The sequence below is a fragment of the Podarcis raffonei genome, chromosome 5 (genome assembly GCF_027172205.1).
Source record: "Podarcis raffonei isolate rPodRaf1 chromosome 5, rPodRaf1.pri, whole genome shotgun sequence".
Classification (NCBI taxonomy): domain Eukaryota; kingdom Metazoa; phylum Chordata; class Lepidosauria; order Squamata; family Lacertidae; genus Podarcis; species Podarcis raffonei.
In genome coordinates, this window is record NC_070606.1 from 59,519,845 (window position 1) to 59,547,562 (window position 27,718).

At 40.1% G+C, this 27,718-nt stretch overlaps 1 protein-coding gene across 7 annotated transcripts in view; it reads left to right on the forward strand.

Annotated features, from left to right (window-relative positions):
- The first annotated feature begins 1,313 nt into the window (after positions 1-1,313).
- LCOR (ligand dependent nuclear receptor corepressor) overlaps positions 1,314-27,718 on the forward strand; it is a 72,206-nt gene continuing 45,801 nt past the window's right edge. Inside the window, exons 1-5 of one of the 7 annotated variants that reach the window (XM_053389470.1) lie at positions 12,988-13,076; positions 13,849-13,850; positions 15,386-15,499; positions 24,324-24,389; positions 24,800-24,879. In XM_053389470.1, the coding sequence (XP_053245445.1) occupies positions 13,003-13,076; positions 13,849-13,850; positions 15,386-15,499; positions 24,324-24,389; positions 24,800-24,879 (336 nt within the window). In that variant the 5' untranslated portion in view covers positions 12,988-13,002. Of the gene's footprint in view, positions 1,459-8,781; positions 8,875-12,987; positions 13,077-13,848; positions 13,851-15,385; positions 15,500-24,323; positions 24,390-24,799; positions 24,880-27,718 lie in introns of those variants that run through there. The other 6 variants (XM_053389467.1, XM_053389468.1, XM_053389469.1 and 3 more) reach the window with 6 other exon arrangements.

The following is a 27,718-nucleotide window of genomic DNA, read 5'->3' on the forward strand; positions in this document are numbered from 1 at the left end:
AAATCTGAATGTGGTTCCTACGTATCAGCTTTCTCAGTGGTGGGGAACCTCTAGCCCATGGACCTAATTATGCCTTCCAGGCCTCTACATTTGGTCCAAGTATTTGGCCCAAACCATGCCCACCTGTCCATTTTCTGGTGTCCTATGTGGCTCAGGTAAACTTGGGGGGGTCAAATTCAAAATGATTTTTTCTTTCCAGCTGTTAGTAGTTTGGTGTGTGTGTGTGGCCTGTTCTGTTGCTGCAAAAAGAGCAGAATTATAGCTGGAAAGGAGGAAGCAGGATTAAGAGTTTATTGGGTTTAAATGTGCAGTGTCAGCATGGCATTGGTACGGTGAGTTTGTTGCCACCATAAACATGGTTCACAATGGGTAATGCTTTGGGAGATTGCTGCAGCATGGGGATGTGAGAATATGAAAGGCATTGTTGCTAAACCTAATGAAGACTCCATGACATCCATGATATCCAAGAGAGATGTGATTTCCAGCAACTGGTATACAGAGGCATCCTGCACCTAGCCATCATGGTTATACTCCAACAACACTGGCACAGGCAGCATGCCTCTTTGTACCAGTTGCTGGGCATTGCAACTGGTGAGGATGCTGTGGACTTAGGTCCCACTTGCAAGCTTATCATCAACTTCTGGGAGAACAGGCTGCTGGGGTAGTAGGCTGGCCTTTGGTCTGATCCAGCAGAGCTTTTTACACCATGGTTTATGTTTTCACTAGGAATGCTGACTTTTACAGGTTTTTATAAAGGTACTTGATATAAAACACAAATTCTTCTCATGTCAGATTTCTCTCTTTTAATAGCAGAACCATCGCCAGATTTACTCGGCAGCAGCAAGTCTCTCCCTGGGTTTCACTAGGACGGACTCCCTGTGTTAAGTGCGATTAGGACGGCAGCCTAGGTGTTGCCAACCCAAGCATTACTGCATGGAGGGCTGGATCCCGTGTTACTCATGCGTAGGGCAGGCTCGCTGGCATCAGTGGGGTTGAAGACACAGCCATGGATACCCTGGATCCGCCCCGTGAACTCGGCTCCACGCGCACCTCCGCTCTCTGCTTCTCCTCGTTTCCTCTCTGCGCCCCCAGAGCCCAGGGGTCCCCCACAGGATCCGGCGCGCGGACCAGGAGGAGCCCTTTCCCCCGGTTCCTGCTGCGCCTTTCACCGTTGCCATGGCCAACCGTCCGCGCCTCCGCCCCCCCCCCCGCCGCATTTCCGCGCGCGGCCAGGTTTGGGCGGTAGCTGCGCCCGCGGTGGCCCCCCGCCTCCGCGTGGCGGTGCGCGATGACGTGCGCGTGACGCAAACGGCGGGCGTGCCGGCGGCGGCGGCGGAGGCTCGGGGCCCCTCCCCCAGAAGATGGCGAGTCCGTGCGGGAGGCAGGAGTGCTCCATCGAGAGGCGCGGCTTCCGCCACCAGCTCGACTCGTGGCGACACCGGCTGCTGCGCTGTGTGGGTGAGGGACCATGGGGGGGCGGAGAGGGGAGCGGAGCCCGGGCGGGCGGAGGGGAAGCGGACCGCTTGTGTGGAGATCCCCCCCCTCTTTTCACCTCCGCCCCACTTCCCCTCATCTCTCTCTCCACACAGTGAGGGGAGAGGGAGCGCTGGGCCCCTCCCCCACCCACTCCTCGGTTCGCCCGCCGGCTGACCGCGCGCGCGCCCTCGCTCGCTCCCTCCCGCGCGGATTAGCCGCTCCACGCGCGCCTCACACCCCTCCCCCTTCCTCGCGCCTCACGGAGCAACCGCGGCCTAGGCTCCGCCCCGCCCACTCCGGCCTGGTCTCTCCTCTCCCTCCCTCCCCCGCCCCCTCTCGGGAAGGTGGGAGGACGGGGGAGAGAAGAGGGCCCTTTGTTTGGGGGAAGGGGGTGAGCTGGGCTGTGTCCGCCGGAATGGGTCAGGGAAGGAAGTGCTTCGGGTGGCCTCCTCCCCACCCCCCCTCGCCCGACTATATATTTATTTATATATATATTACGCCCCCCCTCCCCGCCCCCGGTCAGAAGCTGATTCGGCTTGGGAAAGTTACCCTTGCTGGGGATGATGGCAGAGCAGGATTGTTCCGGGGTGACCACGCCCCTCTCCCATTTCCAGATTTTTGCACACAGGTCATTCTTGCTTCCCGGTCCCCCTAATCGGTTTGCTCCTTGCTTTCCTATGTTCAGCCACATTGTGTCCGTGTGGCCAAGGAGCTAGGATCGTGCTCCGTTTATCCCCTAGTGCTGAATTGTGTATAAGGACGTGTGTGTCGAAATATTATAGTCACCGATTTACCTTTCAGAATGTTCTCAGATGTTAGGAAAAATATACCCTATTGCCATGATACCTCTTGTTGAAAAGGTAGTATTCCCCTAAATCTTTTGGATTGTGAAGATGACAGAATAACTTGCCTTGGAATCTTCATAAGCTGCTAGGGTTGAGAACCACTGTGCTAGGGAAAGCACATTTACTTTTTATAAAATATAGAAGCAGGTGAAAAGGTGCAGTTATGTGGAAGGGGATATTATTTATAATGCAGTCTTCAGGTTGAACTGACAAAGCTCCTTTCATGTGAAATACAGGTTTATTTCAACATGTAAGAGTGTTTTCTGCTCATTTAAATGTCTTAAAAATCCCATGTGCTTTCTCCTTTGATTTCTTTAGATAATAATACATCATTCCAACATGTTAAGACAGTAGCTTTGTTAATACACAGAGATGGACTACATACTATTAAACTTACAATGCAGTCATGCATTCTTACTAGGAATTAATACCACCGTTTTCACTGAGGTTTATCCCTTAAATGTGACTTAGGGATAGCAGCTTTACTATCCTGAAACACTGAGTATTTACTGAGTAAAAAAGCAAGGGCAGTAGAAGCAGATCATTTTAAGTTGAACTCTAGTTTCCTAGACAGCAAAAGAAGGATGCTGATCATGTTAACTGTAATCCAGCAAGTCACCTTAAAATTCTGTAGCAGTGTCTGCTTTTCTTAATTGTAATTTAACTGCCTTTACAACTCTTGCTTAAACAGTAGCCCCTTTTTAACTGTAGTTAGCAATTACTCAATATTAACCTGTATAATAGAAAACACTGAAATTATTGTCTTCTTTTTAAAAAAATATAAACACTTTTTGTTGCACTAGTGCATGTATTAAATGACATTCAGTACATTGTCATATTTGTTTAACTGTATCAAAAAATAGACCAGGGCTTGGGAGAGAACCACAAGCACATCTGAATGATGTCACTGGTTACAAGGTGGGTCAGAGTTAACTGGTTGACTAAAAAAAGGAATGGCTTCTTGCCTTTTGGAAAAGCTTCAGCAGGTAATGCATTAGAATATTTCTTCAGGAGAAATATGTGCTGTGAGTGTGCTTGTTTGTATTAGCATCTATCAGTTAGGTGCCTGTCTCTGGAAGATCATTTTACTACTTCCTCTGCCTGATGGAACTGAACACAAATTTATTCTTCATTCTAGTATCTTTTTTATGTACTTGAACGGTGGTGTTTGTGTCCGAGTGTTAAAGTATACTAGAAGGTTAAAGGCTAGCAATCGTTACACATATCTGCTCCAATTATTTCAGGTCATCAGTTACTTGAGTTGTTATGTATCCCTGTTAGTACTTGTGGACATTTGTTTGAAATTCTGTGATTTGCAGGGGAGATTGCTACTGATGTTTTACTCAAGCTTGGTCAGAAATACTAAGGATGTCTGCAAACTCAAAAAAAATAATATCCAGTGGTAGTCATACTCGGAGTAGACCACTTAAGTATGGATTTCCTACTCTGAGTAGGAAACATGTTGGAGCACTTCTGATATGTTGGAGCACTTCTGTTGCCAATTTGGAAAAAATGAACATAGCATCTAGGGGGGAACAATTCTTTTTGCTTCTCTCCCCACCCCATAGACTTAGTATCTATGTGGGTGCACTTTCCCCCCTTTTGTGTAAACAGAAGATATGAAGGAAATGACTAAGCTGCGAAGGTTAATCACCTAGCTATCCAGATTATTTTTTGAGGTAAAGTACAAAAACATTTTAGAAGGTCCAAAGTATAATTGTGTTTGTAGCATTTTATCTTGATAGCATTGCACCTAACAGTTTGAACTTCAAATTGATCAGTTTTATGAGGTCTTAGCTTCATAAACTTCCAGGGTGCAATAAGTATTGGTGATATTTTCCCCTGATCTTTCTCTGGGAAAGTAAAATATTTGAGTTTATGAGTCCATTCCAAATAAAACTTTAGTGGGTGGGAGGATTGGTTTGGTTTGCATACAGGACTTTAGGTTTTGTCTCAGGTAACAGTACTGGGAAAGAGAACTACCTGTGGCTTCAGAGGCAAGGTTCTAGTTCCAATGGAAGACAGGTTGATTATGTGTGGCAGCTATCATTGGTCTTATTTGGGCCAATAAGTCCATAAGAAAACTGTTAATTTTATCTTGTGTTCATGGTCTTTGGTTAGGCCATATTGCAGCAACAACATTTTTAATAGAAGTCTTGGAGGAAGTATGGAGAAAGTCCAACTGGGATTTTTAAACATCTAAATCAGTGTTTGTGATCCAGGGCAGGAGGGAGGCATTTGATGATCTTGAGTGGGGACAGAAGTGTTCCCAAAATATGTACAGTATAAGTAAAAAAACAAAAACAAAATTTCAAACCATTTGAGAATTAAAATAAAATAATGTAGGAGCCAGGTTTGAAGGGGAAGAGTGGGATTTTTATATTACTAAAAGGGGGCATGAGTTAAAAAAAAATTAAGAAACACTGATTTAAAGGCTTTGAATTTTACTAGAACAGAGTGTTAAAAGTTAGCAAGTCAGTTGTTTTGATAGAACTATACTCTAATGAAGTTTAGCTGAGAGTATTAAAAATTGGAATGGAAATCTTTAGTTCTATTCTTACCAAAATATGCTTTGATTAAGTGAGCTCTCCTTATTGCTCAGGATTTGGTAGCAAATATATATGATTTGTTTGATTTTGCGTTGTTAAAAATGAGGTCATTTGCCTGGATGCCAGGCCAGCGAGTTTAAGTTTGAAATGATAACCACTTGTCATTTTACAAGTTATCAGATATCTGTGCTCTATGTATTGTAATAAAAAGTGCTATAATTGGTGCCAGGAAGGTTACATGCTAAGATAGCCAGATTTTCATCTTGCTGTTGAAAGCTACACATCTGTGAAGTGATATGACTGATTATTGGGGGGGATCACATACCAATAGCGTAGCGCTGAGTTGTAGTTTTGATTTGCATGTTTTAGAAATTAGGAGTGTGTTTTTCAGGGTTTGATATGAATCTCATTAATTTGGAATGCTCTGAGGGAATAATGGAAGTTTCAGATAGAGGCTTGATACTAAGGGCTACTTTCTAACACTTTCTAACACAGGGAACAAAGTCGACAAGCTTTATTTTTATGGTTGCTTTTGGTATTGATAAAAAGTAATTCACAAGATACTTTGATTACCTAATATCTGAATGTCCCTATAAGTGCTGCTTTAGAATTTATATGCACCAGACCTTCATGCAGGCATCATAGTGACACTCACACTTACCTGGCTCCAGATTCCAAAAGATGTAATTCTGTGAAGCTGAAGTATGATACTTAAAATTAGAAGCACAGTGAAGACAAGGAAAGATGTTCTGTCACTATTCTTGTAAATTTTAATAATCTGTCAGAAAAATAAAATCACAATTTTCTTCTGAATCTTAATGAAAGTGCATTATAATGTATGTTTTGTTTCCTGTCGATAGTGTACATGCCAATATTTTGTTTAACCTTCTCCCTTTCATAGGAGCTCCACTAATATACCCCTGAACCTACTTCATACTTCCCTGAATAGTGAAGAAAAAATGACCATGTAAACCTTCAATGTGCCCATATGTTTCCTTTTTTGTACATGCTATAACCTGCTGGATTTGGCTCTAAGCCTTTTAAAAATCATGAACATCCTGGGAAACTAAAATCCATCATTATGTATGGTCTACATAATAGTAGCATTGTAGATTGTAAATCAAGTACCTCTGAACTTGGGAACATTGTGAGTGGGTGTGCAACTATAGGTTGTTCAGTATTACATCTAGTTTTCATTTTACAGTGCTAGATACTGTATAAAAGTTAAAATATGGAATTGGTATTACTATAGATGCATACACTTACAAACCTTCAATAGCCTGATGGTTATTCTTCCCAAGATGTAAAGCAGTCATGCTTATTTCTTTGATCATGAATAGAGGCTGTTTTCATTGACTTCTGTTTGTAGGCTTTTCTGGTTGTTCAGCATCAAATATGCAGGTAACTCGGGACTTGCAGAGCAGTGGAAAATGTTAAAGCAACAAATCTTCAACAAAATGCACAATGCACATTTAGAGAACTGCACATGCTCTAGCTACAGAGACCAGCATTCTGTTCTCAAAATGTCTATGTGAAGCTCATACATCTATAAGTGATAACTGAGAAAATAATTGAGCCCAGCTTTCATGTGTTATAAAAATAGAATATGCTTTTCATACACGACATACATATAACTGTTCTATTCAGCTATCTCTACCTGTGTACAAAATACCTTCTAACACTGTCCTCTGACCTAAGATGGCCCTGGTTAAGCAGCATATACAGATATTGAAATGTTTTCTTCTCATTGGGATCTTCTTTGACTAAAGAAGGAAACCCCTTTCTTTTGCATCTTTTGTGGTTTTTCAGACATGTGCTAAGAATATATGGTATATGTTGCATTGTGCTTTGAACTTTGTCTAAATTATATAAAGTTAGTTACAGGATTTGTGTCTGTTGTGAGAGCTCAGTGGGTGTTAAAAGTATGAAACCTAACTCTGAGGACCTTGCCATTATTAGTTCATACACTTATTCTATTTTTTCTTGGCCAAGAAAAAAAACCTATGCACATTTAATAATGAGATTTTATAAACCATTTGGATTATGTACAAAAAGGTCCAAAACATGGTCACTGGTGCTTCTGGTTAATTCTTGTCATTCCAGTAGAGTAATAAGGCTTGGTTAGTGTGTGTGTGTGTGTGTGTGTGCGCGCGCAGTTCTCCTGGGGAGAGAAAGAGCTGGGAGGGACTGCAGCATAGGGAAGGTAAATTGCACAAATGTTCTGTTTCCTGACCATTGGAAATAAATTGAAGCTCTTCTTACTGTTGCAATTATTCTGAAAATGCTTATTCAAAAATTTTCATCTTGAATCCCATGAGATTATATTGAGTGAAACAGTTATATTTCATTTTTCTTGTATTAAGTACTGAACTTAATTTCTTATCTACATTAAGAAGACCAACTTGGAAAAGTTGGTCCAATACTAATTGGCCAGAGTTCTAGGCAAAAAAAAAAGGAAAAAAAAGAAAAGAAAAGGCAGCCAACCCTAATATAAATTGACCCTTTTGTTTCCTCCTCCAGTAATGTTCAAAGGAATAAACAATTGTAGAAATTCATTTTCGGGTTACGTTTTTAAAGGGGAATGTGCATCTCTTGCTTCCTTGCCACTGTTTTTGGGTGCTTCCTTCGTAATTCCATTTCCTCCTTTAGACATCTAACTATTTCCCCTGCTTCATCTTCCATTCTCAGTTCTGAATCCTTTATTTCAATACTACATCATATGACTCTTTCCCCCACCACATCTTCATGCCTAGCTTGCTGCATGCTGACCACTGGCAAAGTCTCCCTCCCTCGGTGACTTTTAAATATATATATATAAGTAAAACTCTAGATTGACCTCAGGGTCAATCTTAAGGTCAAACTTACCGCATAAACTTCTATGTTCCTGGAATATGCTTTGCTGAGAATGATACAATTGAAGTATAGAATTTTATTTATTTCCTGTTGAAGCCAAACTTTCTTTAAAAAAGGAAAAAAAGTTCCAGGGAAACAAAAAAAAAATCTATCTAGTACTGTATCATTGTCTAAGCTGGGGTAGACAGACAGTAATTCAGGATCTCTGGATGATTTTTGGTAGATCAGCAAGTATTTTTGACTCCCAGTTATTAAACAATGGCAACAAAACAACTTTCCCTACCAAAATTAGTCTGCTGAAATGAAGGTTAATCTGGATTAGACTGTTCTGTGAAAAGACACTAAACTCAATTTGTTGTGATCCTGAAAATGCTCAGAATATGCTCAAAGGCACTTTGTTCTTTAATTATGTGTGCCTTGCGCACGGCTCTGGTTAGTAGATCTCCGAATTCTAGTGAAAAAACAAAGTTGGTCTTACCAGTGTAAGATCTGCCCACCCTGTCCTAATCTACTAGTCAGATAAGCAGTGTGTAAGAGTGAAGAAAGCTGATTGGTACAATGGCTTACAGCAAGTGACTCTAGCACAATGAGACAAGAGTGTCTTTAGTGTGGCTTGAAGGCACAGTGTTGTATCCAACAAAGTCATTGCATGAGCAGAACAACTTCTGCTTTTGCAACAGAACTTCTCTCTCCCCTGCTTTCCACAAAGCAGATAAGGGTTGCATGGGGGGAGGTGAGGGAAGGGATGTTCTGTTGTGCCAGTGTTAGTCCTGCTTGCACACTGACTTGCACATCACTTTTTCTAACTTCTTGATCTCTTGCAGTCCCCTTTATCTCCTTTTCATCCATTACAACTAATCCTCTGTTTCCTTTGAACATTTTTGTTGTGTGCTAGAATTTCATTACATGTCATTAGCACACTTTCCTGAAATGTGATGTGTTTTCCTTCGTATGTTCCTAAAGTCATTTATATTTTTGTTCCTGCTAATGTTTGCAACATTACCCAGTGTAGTACCATCTGTGAATTTAACTAACATGCTGTTTACCCTTTCTTCCAGATCCCGTTTCTGATCCTACTTCCACATTTGGGAGTATGCAAGGGACAAAAACACCTCTTTGCGTAGCTTGACTGGATGCCCCAAGACTAGGATGTTAGTATATTTAAACCATTTTCCTTCCTTTGTTATGTTGCCAATAACTATTTGTACGTTGGTTGTTTGGCTATGATTGGCTATTGTGGCACTTTATAAATAGCAGTAGTTTAAAAAGTTAACTTACAGAGCTTCTGTAAAGTTTGGCCAAGATGTTGAAAATGTGTGCCAAAAGCCTAGTGCCTAATTAATCCCAATATGATAGGTTCTTGGAAGCACTGACTACTGTCTGTTCCCTTTATCAAGTGAGAGTTGAGAAAGCTCAGTATTTTTAACTAAAATAAAGCCAAATGTACTTGGGGGTCTGATTTTAGGTGTCTGTTTCCCCAAAATGGAATAAAAACTTTGTGATTATGGTATTATAAAATGGTTTGCATTCGGGTGTTTTGTGCAAGATAATTTTAAATAGTGGCTATATGTTGAGATGATTCTAGTCTGTAGAGACTTTAATATCTAAAACACAAAAATAATGGCATTGGTTTTTTCCATTATTTTTATTTGGTTCAGAATAGTCTGTGCTCCACAGTTTAATACCAATCTTTCTCAGTAAAGTCTCCATCTTGAGTAGGAGAGCTGTAAATTGCTTGAAATACATGACTTTGGTGTCTGCTTTATTTACTTTTTTTTATTTTGTAATGTGAGGGACTGACTGAAAACTTAATAATTTGATGGGCATAGCTGAATCAGCCTAATATGAAAACATGGTTCCCCTACCATATTCTAAATGCTATGCAAAGCAGTTTGTAAACGGTCAGATCCCTAGAACTTTCTCTTAACAGTAATGTTAGCTTTGTCAATAACTTTTCAGAAATATCTTTTGCTTCCCTTTGTTCAGTCTCCACATAAAGCATGAAATGAAAGAGAAAGCAAACATACAGGAAGACATAATAGAGGTGTCCTACTATAACTGGAATCATAAGGGGCAGTGATAAGAATAAGTGAACAGGCAATGCAGTCAAAGGGGAAGTTCATTGGAGTGGGATGGTGAAGGGAAAGCATGGAATGTGGTCCTTTTTGCCACTTGGCTCCTTGTCCAGGAGCAATTGCTACTTGCCAACTTCCTATTCTTTGACTCACCGCTAGTCCATCTAGTTACTGGCAGAGGTTCTCCAACATCAAGCACTGATAGTTTTTCCTGTCACTGCTGCCTGATATCTCTTAAGTGGAAATGACACGAATCTCTCATATATTTTGCTTGGAAGTGTTTAACAGGAGTGAATGAAATATAGTATAGGGTGAGTGGAAAAATGGTTAAGTTCAAGATGCAGAAATCTGTGGCTGAGGAGGAATAAATGAACCAGTGGAGTATTTGAAAGTGGTTGAAAAAATCAGAGAGTTGTGAATGGGTAAAGGAAAAAAGGAGATGGAAGGGTGATTGGGGGACAGTAGCACTGCAGTAAGATTGTGCATATCACTGCAGCAGAAGAGAGGGGCTGTACACTAAGGGAATAGAACCAGAAAGCGGCTTAGAGAAGATAGTTTTATAAAACGCCACACCATGCACAGAATAGTATTAATTAATTAATTAATTGATTAATTATATTTCTATCCTGCCTTTCCTCCAAAGAGCACAAGGTGATGTACACGATTGTCTTCTTCTTTGTTTTATCCCCACAGTGATCATGGAAGGTAGGGAAGTATGAGAGACTGATTGGCCCAAGGTCACCCAGTGAGTTTACTGAATAAATAAAGAGCAATGTGCAGTGATTAACTTGTGGTTTCAGTGGCAGTTCTGGGGCACTTGGCATTCCTTCTCTGGAGCTCTGTGCCCTTTTCTGGTCAAAGCTGGAGCCACCAAGCCTAGATGGATTTAAAGGAGCAAGGCAGATCAGGTCCAGCCAGGAAGTAGAGTGGAATAGGATCTGAGGCAAAAATCAGGGACAAAAGGGCTGAGAAAATGAAGCCTCTTATACTTTGTGTGCCACAACAGTTTGGTCCCAATGAGCAGGGATAAGAGTGGGCTAGAATGATTTCTAGCATAATGCTCATGCAATCCACAATTGTATTTGGCCTTGATTACAGATGGACTCCAAAGCCCTTTCCAGAGCTGGCTCCATGCTTCAGTAACATTATTTGGTTTGAATAGACACAATGCTTTCCTATATTGTGCCTGTTTAACATACATCTAAGCTCTGATTGAATTATCACTGATTGCATTTTTTGCACCACATTGCCATTTAGCTCCCACTTTATATATTTATTTTCCCTAACCCTTGTGTATACAGTACATATTTGCCAACTCAAATCTCACTTCCTGCATCTGACAATTATTCTTTTTAAGGTGCCACAGGACTCTGTTCTTCTTGGTGCAACAGTCTAACACAGCTACCCCTCTGGAAAAATTGGTCCCTGGCATGTCTGTCAGTGAGGGCTTTGGGGTGGAAAGTTACAGGAGGGGGAAAATCCTCTTATTTGCCTTGCTTTCTCCCTGCCCCCCTCATTTGCTTAGTAAATTAAGGTTTTAGATCATGTATGTGTGCTTGGGATAGGGCAGTAGGATAAGAGATGGTCACATCAGAATTTTCAGATCTCCTACCTTTGTGGAAAAAGCACTAGGATGCAAATGACCCTCCATCTCTTCCTCAATCCCCCAAACAAGTGGAAGCTGATGGTTTTCTTTGCAGGCTGCCAGGGAATGTTGGCAGCAGGGAGCAGCATGTATGCAAGAGCCCTTAGCCAGCTGGTGCTGGGAGTTAGGCTAAAGAGTTTTGGCAAATGGCCAGCTGCCTAGGGACCAAATATAGGGGAAATTGGATGTATACTCTCTGAGGCCAAGCTACCCTTCCAAACAAAGTGGGGCTGTTTCCTTGCAGCTTGAAGGATCACAAGATGGGGAAAGTAAATTAGCCTCCCAGAGCAAACTTTACTTGACCCCCCTCCCTTTCACATGTGATATGTTCATAGGTCTTTTCTTTTTTATATGAGTATTGAAGATTACTAATGTGAAGATAATACACAGGGCTGTGCAGGGGTAACTCTGGCTCAAAATTCATGTTGAGAATCTTGCCTTCCATTGTTTTGGGCTTTAAATTTGGGGCTTGAAAATAGATGTGCTTAGAAGTTGGTATGAAGTCCAGAGCCCTGTTTACGAACAGAGTTATACATTCTGTTGTTGCAGCTTCACCCCAATTTTTCACATTTTAATACAATATACTTTTATCTGGAGCTTCATTATATGTTAAGCAGGGCTGATGTGAGTAAAAAACTCAAGGTAATAGTCAACTAAGTTTTACTTAAGAGTAGACACACTGAAATGAATGTACCTAATGAAGTAATGTTCATTAATATCGGTGGGTCTACTCAGAGTAGTTCAGGGTTCTTGTTCCCATGGGACAAGTATGAGAGCTCATCTCATACTGGGGTGCAAAGTACAACCAATCAAGCAGTGGGAATTATAATGTATAATCTCTTCCTGGATGTTGATTTACACTACTGACAAGAGTGGCATATGCTAGATATTTTAAACTTCTCACTACGCTGCATGCTGTGCCATCAGGCCAGGGTTCCTCTTTGTTTTTGTTATATTTTGCTACCCAGGAAAGGGAAGCCCTATATTTGTCTAGCTCAGCGATGATTTCTGTGGATTAATAAATCCTTCCATGTGTGTGATTCCTTTGTTCCTGTTAAAATCACCATGTGTTAATAAGCTTTTAATTTGCACTTATCCTTGCTGACCATAAGAATGTCAGCAAGATAAATGCATGTAAAGGCGTTCATTCTGGTAACTACACAAGAAAGTCCTGAATGACAAATTGCTGGCTGACTGAGAGAGATGCGCCCATTTGCTCTTTCTTCCAATGCCACCAACTGTTTCCTATTCTTTTGCTGAGGCAGGTAGGGAGAAATGGTATCTGCTGCTTCAAGCAGAGCAGGATTCAGCTATTACTCTTGTCATGGCAAGTGTAGCACCACCCTCTAGCAAGCATGAGGAGTGGCCAGCTTTCCTCCCAACTTTGAAAACCAGGGAATGGGGAAGGATCATCCCAGAAATGTCCAGGCTATCTCTGCCCCTTTCACCTCTCTAAAGTTGGGAGGAAGGCTAGGGATGGTATTGAAGTTGTGTGATTCATGCCTGTGCTAGAAATTCACCAGGCACATTTTGTGAGTGGTGCAGGTCCAATTGCGACCATGTGGAGATCTGTGGATGCCAGGTTGGCAACTTACATCTCCATTTGGCTGGCCCCTCCAGTTTTCTTGAGCAGGTAAGCAGAAGAGCTTATTTATTGCATTTATATCCCTCCATTTTCTCCAAAGACTACATGGTTCACCCTCCTCCTCAGTCTATCCCTACAATGACCCTGTGAGGTTAGATTAAGAGGCTGTGACTTGTCCAAGGTCACCCAGTGAGCTTCATGACTGAGTGGGGATTTGAACTCTGATCTCCCGGGTCCACACTCTGACCGCTATACCATACTGACTTCCTAGAGTACTTCTGCTATTGGGCTGCTGTATAAATTAAATTGGTAAATAAATATTGGGAAATCAAAACAATGCTTAGAGAAGGATATTAAATATTTTCCCTGGATCTTGAATTTGTTTTATTCTGGATTGTTTTATTTGATGTTTTAATGTGTTGTAAACCACTTTGAGATTTTTAAAAAAATCTCATCTGTGGTATAGTGGTATAGAAATGAAGTTAACAACAACAAACACACAACCATAACCTAGGTTTAAAGTGCCATTTGTAAATAAGCTTATTTATCTGTTTCTAACACTTATCCAAGCCCCCTGGAGTTCCTTGGTCCCAGAGGGACAAACCAGCAATACCTCTCCCTTCCTGCTTATGGACGTCTTGGGTGCTATTTGAAAGCAAGTGCTGTTGCCTTCACCAGCTGAATCTCCCACATTCCTGCCTCTCTTTCCCACAAGATAAAGAGGCCTTTACAGTTGTTGCTTGGGAGACAGGCCCGGAGCTCTGCTTCTGAGCAGCTGATAAAGCTGACATGATCCTAAGCACTCTTTTCTGCAAGAAAGAGGTGGTAGGGGTTCCAGCCACTGTTTGATGATGGTGGTCCCCTGCTGAGTAGTGGCTGAAGTTTGCATGTTCCCTGAAGGAGAGGAAGGTGGGGATGTTTCTTGAGCCTTTGCTTGGTGGAAGGGCCAGAGCTCTCTCACAAATCATTGGCTGAAATTCACAAGCTCCTGGCTTGCAGGAAAGGTTGGGCAGGGGGGAACTTATTTTGGTGTTGGGCAGAGGTACTTGCTTTTAACAAGCCAGCAGTGGGGAAGACCCTCGCAATCACAATTTTTGGATTGGCTGACAGTACCAGCCCAAAATCTTAGACAACGTAGAAGCCATTAGTCCTAAAAAGGCTGCTGTTACTTCTAGGAATGGATTTCACTCGCCAATTCTTGCTCTGGCTGTGCAGGAAGAAATTAGATTTCATTCTCTTGGACCACTCTTAACTAATTTTAAATGAGAAGTAAAACTGTTATCATCCAGTGTAAAGAATATGCAAACTGCCAGCAGGGGTCTTAGGCAGAACAGTGCAGAACTAGGGAAAGAATTCTGCTGTGCATGGTGCTTTAGAAATTCTGGCTTCCATATTGTTGAATTCATAAGACTGCATTTGCTGTTGCATGTAAAGAGAGTCAAACACTTGTAAAAAAAAAAGTAAAATCCTTGACTGTGGCCTGTGAAGTTGTGTCTGGCCAGCAGAATAATCTCTTATTTAAAAATCTTTGTTTCTAGTCTAAATATTAAAGCAATTGGAGAAAAAATGCAATACTCCTCTAATAATTCATTATGCTTTTTCTGTGAGCATGATGAAGGGACAGTAGTGATATCTTGTATGCTGGGTAGAAGAGGTTGTTGATTGGATGTAGAAAGTGAGAGAAAAGCTTTTACAGTTAGGTAGATTAAAAGTCAAAAGTACATAAAGCTAAAGGATGTGTTGGTTTTTTGCTCCCCACCCCCTTCAAATCTAGAAGATTAAGACACAGTCTGCCAAAGCAATTACCACTTCATGTGAAGGTAAAGGCAACGATTACCTAGGATCTGCAGATTTGTTTCATCCATGTCAATTAGGTTTTAGCATAGGGATGTGCGGGTGATTACATGATGTCAGCAGAGAGCTGGGGTGGTATAGTGACTCAGAGACTGAGCTACAAATCAGGAAGCCCTTTATTCAAATCTTGAATTTTGATGGCTTTAGGCAAGTCACATTCTCTCAGCCTTAGCCCCTAACCACAACATGGGGTAATAATGCTGTTTTACTTTACAGGGAGTCTATAAAAATTATCTGTATTCAAGGTGTGTATATAAAGATGAAACTCTTTGAATGCTTTGCTATATAATATATTTTTAGAAGAGACTGAATATGTTTTCAGTAAGAGGCTGTGTTTCGCTTTTCTCATTCTCTCTTTCTTGTAATAAGGGAAGCTGAATTCTACAACTTCTATAAATTATGAATATTCAGCAGATATGCATGATTCCTCTTACTGTACTTTGCATAATTCTGCAATTTTTACTCTTCTGCATAACTTACATTGTTTTTTGTTTGTCATGGAGAAGGCACAAAGCTTTACAGTGTGCTGAAGTGCTGCGCTCTTAACTACTGGAAATCATATTCTGCAATTCCTCTAGCTTCCGACATTTCAACAAGCAACACCCACACATTTCCAAGCATATCTTTGCAACATTAATGCTTCTTTTTTTAATAAAAAAACTCTGTGTACATGTTCATCATATATGATTATTAACTTATGTTGCATATACTGAAGTGTGTGCATTTGGCGCATGTAGCTGTGTACATAGGATTTATGTGCAATGTATGTGAAGGATGTTCTTAAAGTGAGAAGTTGATATGATCCTTAGAGGCTATACAGCGTCTATATTAGATGTTTGTCATTAATAGGATCTTAGTGAAGGTGGAAGTGATGCTGATGCGAATCTCTTGGAAGAATTCAAGGACGCTCATGGAGTTAATTTACACAATTCCTGATAAACATCTATCCTGTTTTCACACAATCATTTATATGAAATCTTACCACTTGCTAAGGTCACATTCCTACATGTATGTATATATGCATTACATATAAACATTTTGGTGTGAAGTTCTTCATTTTGAATAATCGCTACGGAAGTAAGAAAGGCAGTTTATCTCTTGATGAACAGAGCCAAAAGTTACAAAATTGCTTTACCCAAAGGAGCCAACATATCTACATACTAAATTTGCAAGAACAGTGAAGTCAGACTTCAACTGTAAAACTATTAGATTTAAAAGATAGGCCCACTCTCATGTCAGGATTGTGTGAGTATCGGGGGCTGTGGGCACCCTTGCAATGCACTGTCTTTAGTCACACTTGTATTCTGCTTTTGTTCCAAGGAACTCAGGATGACATACATGGGGGAATTAGCCCAAGCAACACTGTAAATGAGGTTAGGTTGCGAGTGAGCTTTATGACAGTGGGACCCATGTCTTTGGTCCAAAGCCAACCTGTGTCCACTACACTATGTTGGCAAGGCCCTGTCTCGCCCCATGTAATCAGTAGTTTTGATAATTACCGTATTTTCCCATTTATAAGATGCCCCCATGTATAAGATGCCTCCTACTTTTGGAGACCCCATATTTAGAAAATGGACACATGCACTATCTGTCTATAAGACGCCCCCAGATTTTCAACCTTATTTTAAAGTAAAAAAACCTAGTCTTATACACAGAAAAGTATGGTACCTATGTGTGCTGGATTAGAATGTTGATTCCCTTGTATCCTATTTGCTAATACTGAAGTAAAAACTGAGGCCCCACCTGCTCATACATGTCTTGTAGTGTACTTGCTGCTCCTAAGCAGCAAAGGAGAGTGGGAGTTGGTGCCAGCTGCAGGTGTTCTGTACCTTCGTTGTTTTACCTCTTTCTCAGGTGTAGCATCTTTATTTGTATGAAGTTGTGACTGGTATCCCACTTTATACATACTGTAAATCTCTTTTTGAAGCATACAACGCAAACTTTGTAATAGTTTCTTATTGAGAATAACTAGAGTTTGACTACATATCCTGTCTAGATGCTTTGTTGGGCAGTAGTCATTGGAACATGTTTTGCAATTTCCCTTTAGATTAAAAGTTAACAAGAGTATGCTTGGTCAGCCGGAGATAAATCCATCTGCTGAAGGGAAAGCTTGCCACATTGACTGACTCCTCATCCCCCTAGCAAGCCTATAGTATCTCTCAATGCACCCTGACGCACTGACGCCATCTATTAATGAGTGAAGTCTTGGCCTTTGGTTTGGTGAGTGCGTTGGACTGCCTGTGGAGTTGTTACTGGGTGGATTGTATTAAATTGCCTGAAGTGCTGGGGAAGAACCACATGGCCTGTGTGGAGAATGCTTCACATACGCTCTACCCACTCAGTACCACAGCTTTTCCTAACTTCATATATATGCAGTGATGGAGACCGAGCTGCTAGTAAATGATGAGAAACAGGGTCTTGGGGTTGTGATGGAGAGCTTTGGGACCATCCAGTGTACGGCAGCTGTGAAAAAGGCAAATTCCGTGTTGGAGATCAGCAGGAAAGAGACAAAAATTAAAACCCCTTGTGATCTCGACGTGTCTGTACAAATCTCTGGTGCAGCCATAGAGCTGGAACAACTCTATGAGGACAAGTTTGAACGTTAGGTTCTGTTTAGTTTAGAAAAAAGGTGAGTTAGTGGGGGATGATAGAAGTGCATAATGTAATGCATGGTGTGGAAATTTTCTCTCTCATCATACTAGTACAAATTGCTACTAGTCCTGGTGGCTAAACATTACTTCCAGGATCAAAGGTGGCATGCCTTTGAATCCCAGTTGCTGAGAAATAACAATGACAATGGGACTTGCTCTCATGTCCTGGTTTTGGCCTTTCCACAGGCACCTGGTTGGCCACCTTGGGAAACACTGTGGTAGCCTAGAAATACAATTGATGTGGTCCAGCAGTGTTCTTATTTTCATGGGTTCAGAAAATATATGAAAGGAAAGAAGCTTTTCTACCCGTTTGCATGTTAGTTCTTTGAATGTGAGTGTGTAAGTGTATCAAAAATTTGTGAGTTTATTCCACTTGATACAGAAGACAGAGTAATCTGAGGCAAGTGAGAAGCAAGAATAGTAGCATAAAGCTCTTACTGCAGCTTTGTAAAAGTAATATTATAGCAGATTACTAGTTTGAGTCATATACCTAAAGGTGTTCTGTATTCTGTACAGTTTGAAAGAACCAGTGATAAGTCCATTAATTTCTTGCAGCTGCCTTTGCCATCTACTCCACATCACTGAGAACACATTATGACACAACACGTTCTGAGAAGCAAACCTAGGCTCATATTCCCTGGCTTGGCTAGCATTCCAATCCTCACTTTTCTGGAAAGGCTGGCTGGCTCACATGCAGTCTTTCATGTGAAATTCAGGCAAAAACAGTGTTTCTTGACAGACATTTGAGACTTCTTGTATGAAGTTTGGAAGGAAAGGACTAAGCTGCTTGGTTTCTGCTCTTCAGTGGCTAGGGAACACTCCAGGAGCAGTAGAAGGGGTTCTAGGAGGGCTTTCTGTCTAGTCTCTAAAGGGCTGTAATAGAGCATTTTATTCTGTGCCACAAAGTAATCCTATTTCCATTGTGAACTTGTGTAGGTACCCAATCTCCCTCTTTTTATAGTGTTTGCTCATTACAGGTGACTAGACAAATGGCTACGTAAAGCCAGGGTATGCAATAAGAGATAACTGGCTAAGTAAAGCAATTAAGAGATATTTTAGGGTTTATGAGTTTTCAGTGTGATGAATGGGACTCAAAAGATCAGTGCCAGCCTAGATTCTGTGCTAACTGTGTTGAGCTTTGAAGATGATAATGCAACACATTACACAAGGAAAAGCTAAAGGAACTGTGCTTGTTTTAACCTATATGATTCAATGTGTGTGTGCATGTGTACATCAAAATTTTCCAAAAGATTTAATTATCAAAGAAGGGGAACAGGTCATTAAACCATTAGCCTAAAATACAAGGTTAGATAATCGGGGAAAAGCCAGTTTTCATATTCTAGGTGCATATATGCGCGCGCACCCCCACACCCCACAGTGAAAATTATTTACTACCAAATTTAACTATGCAAATTGTTTTAAGTTGTTTTTCAAAAACCAAGATCAATTTAGTTTGAAAAAAGAGCTGCTTAATGGGCTACCTTTGAAGGTGACTCGGAAACTACAACTAATCCAGAATGTGGCAGCTAGATTGGTGACTGGGAGTGGCTTCCAAGACCATATAACACCGGTCCTGAAAGACCTACATTGGCTCCCATTACGTTTCTAAGCACAATTCAAAGTGTTGGTGCTGACCTTTAAAGCCCTAAACGGCCTTGGCCCAGTATACCTGAAGGAGCTTCTCTACCCCCATTGTTCTGCCCGGACACTGAGGTCCAGCGCCAAGGGCCTTCTGACGGTTCCCTCACTGCGAGAAGCAAAGCTACAGGGAACCAGGCAGAGAGCCTTCTCAGTAGTGGCGCCCACCCTGTGGAACACCTTCCCATCAGATGTCAAAGAGATAAACAACTACCTGACATTTAGAAGACATCTGAAGGCGGCCCTGTTTAGGGAAGTTTTTAATTTGAGACATTTTAATGTATTTTTAGTCTTTCTTGGAAGCCGCCCAGAGTGGCTGGGTACAAACAATAAATTATTATTATTATTATTATTATTATTATTATTATTATTATTATTATATCCAAAGTGCAAGAAAATGTGTGTATATGCATGCATCAAGATACAGTTTCCTTTCAAGCAACTCTTACAATAATCAATCAGTCGTCCTTCTATAGTAAATAATAGCTAATTTCTTGTAGAGGAAACTTTTAGAAAATCCAGGTACCCGTACTCATTTTTGTAGAATGAAAACACCAGCAAGCCTGTTTTTCATTGTAAATGGCCTTCTCTTATTGCCAAGTCTTCTTACGTAAAATCAGTTGTGAGATGTTGTGAAAAATATCAAAATTGAAACATCCTGAGTCTCTTACAATTCCTGTGCTCTTATGCTTGTCACTGTTGTACAACTGCTTCTCTTCAGCAGCTGTAAATGATCAAACATGCATGTGAATGATGAAGGTATGAATACAGGAATTTAACAGACAGCCATGTTAATTCTTTTCCTTTGAAATATAGAGAAAACATAATCTGTCAAATAGGGTAGGAAGGAAAATATCATTGGAGAAAGGAATGTTCTCTCCTATCTCCTAAGAGTGATTGAGACAAATCCTAGTAAAAACTAGGCAGGATTTCATTTTTCAAGATCTTTTCAGGGTATTTGTTGCAGATACATGCACATGCTTTTTCTGGACTCTTAAGTGATTGAAAGTAACAGGCAGGTCATAGCCCTTCATTTCTGTGTTGCTTCTTGCTGCATGTTGTTTGCTGCTGCATTATGCCAAGTCCTTTAAAATAATTTTTGAATATATTCATTCTTGCCTTATTTGGCATTTTTGGTGACAAGTATTACATATAAGCTCTTTGCTGTTGCTATGCAACTGTTAAATCTAATATTTAATATTAATAAAAATCAAGTGGCATTACCATTGGTGAGAACAGTGAACAAGGTAGGATTCTATACTGTCCAGGCTGTGTAACCCACTTGGCAGACATTGTGAATTTTCTATTGCATTCATAGCAAACTCCATGGGACATGAATCATTGGTAATTACTATTACAGATATTGTAAGAGGTTTGGGTGTTTTTTTTTTAAAGCATTCAGCCTTGCACAGAACTAAACTGACTGTAATCTTAAGTAGTAACATTTAGATACTAAGTACACATTACATGCTTTTGTATCCAAGCTTTTTGTCTACCCCACCCAGTTTTTCCAGTTTATATTCTTGAGAAATTAAAAACCTAGCAAAAGCTGCTGATTTCATGTATACATTTTTGAGGGGAGGGGAGTGCATGGATTTAGAAGAAAAACAAACATAAAGTGATATAGGAATATCTAATTTTGGATGGTCTGATGCAGCATACCAACTAAAGCTTCTGATATCAATGGTACAGAAAGAGATGTAGGAAAACAATAGATATCTCAGATAACGGATAAAATAACATCAGCAGAATACATTATCCATTTATCCTGTTAACATTACAATTATGGGGAAGGGAATGGTTTTAAAAAATATCCCTGGGTATATTTCAGCTTATCCCATTTTTATATTGCCTGCTATTCTATCAGGAAAAGAATCAGCAATATGAAGATAGAGAGGTTAAGGACCTATACAGGTTAGGAGACTAATATACCTGAACAAACAAAAAACCAGGATAGCCATTTAAATAACAATTGTAAAATATAAAGTAGCTGACTACAAATTAGTTTTACCTCTGACATTAAAGTAAGAGCAGATGCAATCAGACTTGTAATAGAATATGAACAACTACTAAGCATATAGGGATGGTTTCATATATAGAAGAATAGTAAAATAATCTACGACACAACAGAAGGTATAGTGGCTATAGGGAGAAAAGACATGGGGGATCAACTACAAGGAGAACAATGGGAATCTATGGACTAAAAGACCCTTTAAATCTGTTTCAACTAAGATTACAATGCAGTCAAAATCACAGATGATATTTAACACCATTAGAAATACGCCACATATACAGTTTGCCAAGCCCTCAGTGTTACAGAGGATGCCTAGAAGTGGCAATGTTCTAACACATATGATGGAAAAAAACAATTTCTGGCAATTTTAAAAACAATTTCTGGCATGTTTTTCTGTGTGTAAAAATATTAGGGCAATGCATAGATGTATGCCCAAACTACCATGTGATTTGAAAGGCAGAACAAAACTATGCCATACAAAGAAATGTTACTGTTTATCTCACCAGCAAGTTCTATATCATTGTGAGAAACTGGAAGACATAAGTAAATCTTGCTAGAACAATGGTATTGCAAGCTTTGGAAAGCAGGCTATTGGCAAAGCTAACAAAACCATTCATTGAGGCAGGAAAATATACAAAAATGATTTTATTGAATAGTGGAAGTATTTTATAATTTAGAGTAACATAGGACGTCACCATGGAATAATGAACAGGAACAAAATTACATGCGTGTATAAGTAGAAGTTAATAATATTTGGCCTGCTTTGCATATAATGTAAAGTCATGCTTTGTTTAGCCTAGGTATGGTTTATTGACACGGATGGCGCTGTGGTCTAAACCACTGAGCCTAGGGTTTGCTGATTGGAAGGTTGGCAGTTCAAATCCCCGCGATGGGGTGAACGCTCATTGTTTGGTCCCAGCTCCTGCCAACCTAGCAGTTCAAAAGCACGTCAAAGTGCAAGTAGATAAATAGGTACCGTTTTGACGGGAAGGTAAATGGCATTTCCATGCATTGCTCTGGTTTTGCCAGAAGTGGCTTAGTCATGCTGGCCACATGACCTGGAAAAACTGTCTGCGGACAAGCATCGGCTCCCTTGGCCAGTAAAGCGAGATGAGCAGCGCAACCCCAGAGTCATTCACGACTGGACTTAACTGTCAGGGGTCCTTTACCTTTATGTTTTGCTGAACTTGCAGACCCAACCCAAGAGACTAAACATGGTTTCTTTCCTGGCTATGCTTTGATATTACGTCCATACTCTATAGCCTCACTTAACAATGCTTTGTTTTGCCACCCCACCTCACTCACCAAGTTAAAAAGGCATGCGGCAAGAGCAGGTGGAGAAACAGGCCATGACTTGTTTGCTTATGTGTGAAACAGTTCATATATAAATGCAAATAGATAGAAAGATAGAAAAATAGATAGTTTGTTGAACAAAGCATGGTTGAAACAAACCATGGTTTAGTGTTATATGCAGACACAGCCATTCTCTTGTGGAAAGAGTTAAACAAAATATACCAGCAAAATACATTATTGAGTTATTGTTGTTGTAAAGCAAATACAAATATTTATATAACATCTACATGTTACATGCATATGTGCAAGAGTGCCCCAACACTTTTTTCTTTAAAAATAAATAATTGCCATTTGCAGGAAGGGACGTTTCTCTGCATGCCATTTCTGCATTTCACAGATTCTTCTCTAGCTTTTATTTTTTATAATAATAAAGCAAACGGTTCTCTGTTGCAAACATGTGCATAATATACAGATAATCTTTTAGAATTTTAACTTTTTCTTAGTAATGATGTTTCCCCAGACTTGACTGTGACTTATATTTCTGTCAGTTTTGCTTTGTAACTTTTAAAAGTTAGCAGAGTAACTGTAAGATAATGATGTCCAGCTGCATCCATTGGCTTATTGTGTGCTCATTGCATTACACACATGTATATTTATTACACTTCCCCCTTCTTTTCTCTGTATTTTTGTCTCTTCTGTGTTTGTAGCTGATCAACATTGATCAAGAGATGCTTCTGTTAGCAGTTTCAATCCACAGTAGCAATTTCAACCTCTTACTAACGTTAAATGATAGAAGTGTGTTTTAAGTTTTACATCTGATAGCTAATGTCTGTAACACATCCAAATTTGCAATATGGTTCTTGTGTATACTTTATAAATGAAAGTACAACCACTGGGTTGTGAAGCTTGTTGGAGAGAGAGAGAGTCATGCATCTCTAAAGCAAAATTGCCCTATATTGCACTCTATTGTGGCTCCAAAAATAGCTGTTGCATTGCTTTTTTTCAAGGCTTTCTTGAAAAAAATTCATTTTCTTTCTTGACTTCAAATATTGTAGTAAAAGTAGAAATTATACAAGTACAATACTGTTAAGTATATGTGGAGATTATACTATAAAATCCCAAAAATGTGTCTTATTTTTCAGAGTAAACTCTGGCAGAATTAACAAATGTCTCCTAAAATGTCCCTGGTATATTTTCTAGAATGTGCCCCTTTCCTTATGGTATGGGTAATGGGTAGCTAGTTTGGCTATCTCTTTAGCTGCAAGCCATGATTTAGATTAACACTGAATTTACATTTACAAATAGTGGCAATAATTGGGTGGTGGTGGTAGAATCTTTTAGAACACAAACACACTGCACTCTTTAAAAAGGCATAGAAAATCTTCTCTGTAATAAACAAGCTCATACACAATGCATGCACACTGTATTTTGCTGTTTCCTTTGCACCTTAGTGGCTTTCCTTTTTCTAAGAAATACTAAGGCTTGAAGTTCAAAATCTTTGCTTTAAAATGTGATCTATAAGATGAGGCAAAAATACATATTTTTTATATCATAAAAAGAGTGGTAGATTTTTGTGGAAAAATTAATTGCATTTATACACAAACATTTCCATTTTTTCTACCATATATTTCTTAATTATTAATATAGTTATTTAGTGTAACTCTTAAAGATAATATACATAAAGGCTCATTTCTCCTCCCCCAATTTATTTGTCATGATTGACCAGGAGGCCTTGAGTTCATTGCATAAAAGCATCCAAGGAAGAGATGAATAAAGAACCATTTTCAATATTCTGACAGTAACATATATTATAGAGAAAGCTAACTATTCTTTCTTTGCTTTTAGGATTTGAAAGTATTCTAGAAGGGCTGTTTGGACCTGAATTATTAAAAGATCTGAGTTTGTTTAAAGGTATTACATCTCCCCCCCTTTTTTTGCCTTGATCTGCATTTCTAATGACAAAATCAACCTCTGCTCTGCCTCTAGAAAATGTATGTTACCTTGGTGATTTGTGCTTTTTCCCTCCCCCCAGGCAATGCTCACAGTTAGTTTCATATTGGCTAAAATTACTAATGAGCATGCCTTCATCTCTGTATAACTGGCAGTGGTTTTGGTGTTGCTTAGGAAAATCAGCTTTGTGTGTAGGCAAATATTATACTTTTGTAACATTGTGGAATTAAAAGCATGACAAAATTCAAATTTGTGTTTTCTGAATTTCACCAAGTGTCTTCTAAATCATGTAGTGAATTGGGAATGAGCTTTAGCCATAAGCAAGTTGTGGTCTTTATAGATATGAAGTAACGGCTTCTTCTTCTTCACAGACTTTGAGCCTGAAGGTGTCTCTGATTGGTCTTTTGATGAAAATTGTCTTTTCTGCTGTTTGAGACGAGAGAAAGTGAAGGTAACAATGCAAATATGCTCAGTCTTTTTAAAAAAAGGATTTGGGTTTTTATCTGGCTTTAGTTTGGCAAAATAGTAATGGGTAGAGGAACCTACATTTGCTTCCTTAAAGTAAAAGGACATCGAACAAAGGAAAAAGAAAAAGAAAATTGGGCAGTGGAGGTCTTTTTCTTTTACTCATTTCCTATTTAGAGGAATCTGTATTGTCAAGGGGTGCTTAAATTCTATGTTGTATGTGAAGGCAAATGGTACTCAATTCCTTCAGTGGTTGCCAACTGTGAGGTTCAGTCTATAGGAGCTACCTAGTATGTCACTTTGTCTGTGATTGCAATATAGAGTCATTTTTCCTATGTGCACTCTGTGGAGATCTGTTGCTTCACCGCAATGAAGTTGTGCCATAAGAACAACAGAAAGTTATATCTGCCAGAATCTAACTTCATTGCTTGGTTGTGGTTCTTGTATAAGTATCTAGCATGTGGGTAGAGTTCAGTCTGATGGCAGCTGTTTCATTCTCTGCACACATTAATCCACAATTACCAATAGATATTATTAGCTTTGCACCTTCTTTTCTTGGCATAGTGGACTGTGTACTACATTCACAAGCTTTTCTACTAATCTTTAAATAAGCTATGCACCTTTGTCAGTAAACTCAGGAGATACTGCAGTTACTTGCGGAGTCCAATGTCTAGAGGAGTGACAAGTGCCTTGCTGTTTTTGGAAGTATCTGCACACTGTACACACCACCACTGTCCTTTTTTGTATCATTATTAAAGTGGGGAGAAGAAAGTATTTTGTAATCTAGGCAGATCAGAATGTGGACTGCTTGGAAAGCAGATGTTAGTGACCCTAATTTTAAGTGTAGGAACAGCACTATGCTTATGGCACTTCTCACCTCACTGCAAGTTCTCTACCTAATTCATTCTTGTTTCCATTCTGAATCCATATATGGCTATTACAGCATTAGGCAGGCGCTTGAGCTGATGCATGTAGGGTACATATCCTTAAGCCTAGGGTCCAAAGTGTGGGGACTGTGGTGCCCTCAGACACCTCCTTGGTGCCTGCCAAGACCCGCTGCCCTGCCAAATATTTAATTTTTTAAAAACTGATAATTGTTTTGTTTGGGGGAAAGTTGCCTGCTTTTTCTTTGGCCTGCATTTTGTTTGTTTTGGTGTGTGTGTCTCTGTGAACATGTAGGTGTGTTTGGCCTGTTTTTGGAGGGTCCTGGGCATTGCCTGTTCTTCTGTGAAATGGTCCTGGGGCTCATAAAGTTTGGAGACCCCTGATTTATGTCCTTATGCAGTGAATATTAATCTGTTTTCAGGAAGATGGATATGAATTTGCTGTGTCCCTGTGGGTGGCGCTGTGGTGTAAACCGCAAAGCCTAGGGCTTGCCGATCAGAAGGGCAGCGGCTCGAATCCCCGCGATGGGGTGAGCTCCCGTTGCTCGATCCTTGCTCCTGCCAATGTAGCAGTTCGAAAGCTCGTGCAAGTAGATAAATAGGTACCGCTCTGGTGGGAAGGTAAACGGCGTTTCCGTGCGCTGCTCTGGTTTGCCAGAAGCAGCTTAGTGATGCTGGCCACATGACCTGGAAGCTGTACGCCGGCTCCCTCGGCCAGTAAAGCAAGATGAGCGCCGTAACCCCAGAGTCATCTACGACTGAACCTAACGGTCAGGGGTCCCTTTACCTTTATCTTTACTCAGTCATGCTGAAGGTATTGAACATTTTGTCTGTTAGCTCAGTTCTAAAGTTGCAGATTGTTTTTGTCCTGTGAAAAATGAATGCTAGATAAAATAAATTTAAGCTGGGTTGATATGTTACATGGCTAGTGTTACTATGCAGTTGCCATCCTAAGTTATGATTGCAGTTTTCTTTTGAGCTTTGTTAAATGTATTTTCTCTCAGGTGATGGAGAGACAATTCAACAAGGCACTTAGAGACAAAAGCTCTAACAAGCATAACTTTAGGACAACATCCAATATATTCATCTGCTTGCAGAATAGGATTTCTGATTTCTTTTCTCCCCCTACTGCCTCTGTGTGCCCCCAGTATTTGCTCTGGAGAGTGTCTCAATCCTCTGAAACAGATTGGAGGTTTATAAGAGGTTGCAGGGGGAAGAGAGAAAGCAGAAGCCCTCTTGTGTGAGCACTGCATTGGATATCACTGTTAGATAATAAGACATTTGAGGAAAATCTGGAGGGATGAATGTCCTGATAAGAAAGGTGGTTTTTTTCCAGAATATACATAAAAGAGTTTTAAAAATAGAAATATATTTGGTAGGAGCTCTATAATTAGTTTTGTATTTTAGATGAGCACAGAACACTTATTTTAAGGTAAACTGTCAGTGTAAATGTAACATTAATTATAATATGACTTTTTTTTTTAAAAAAGAAAACTTTTCCAATCTGCTTTATCCCATTTTGGGGCAAGGTTCTAGAGTGTGTGGTGGCACCTCAGTTTGAGTGGAGGAGACTGATTAGATCTGCCTTGCTGGGATGGGACTTGGAGGAACTCTTTAACAGCGGGTCCCTTCCTAGAGGGGCAAACACAGAAGGTGGTGCTGGGGGACTTCTGTTTGATGTCTTGGCTGTTGACCTGCGGGGTTCCTCAGGGTTCTATCCTGTTATTTAACATTTACATGAAACTGCTGGGAGAGGTTTCTAGAGTTTGGGGGCTCGGTGTCACTAGTATGCTGATGACACCCAGGTCTATTTCTCCTTCCCACCTAAATCCAAGAAAGCTGTCTTGGTTCTAAAATGGTGCCTGTCATCAGTAATGGACTGGGTGACAGTGAACAAATTGAAACCGAATCCAGACAAGACAGTAGTGGTCATTCGGAAGG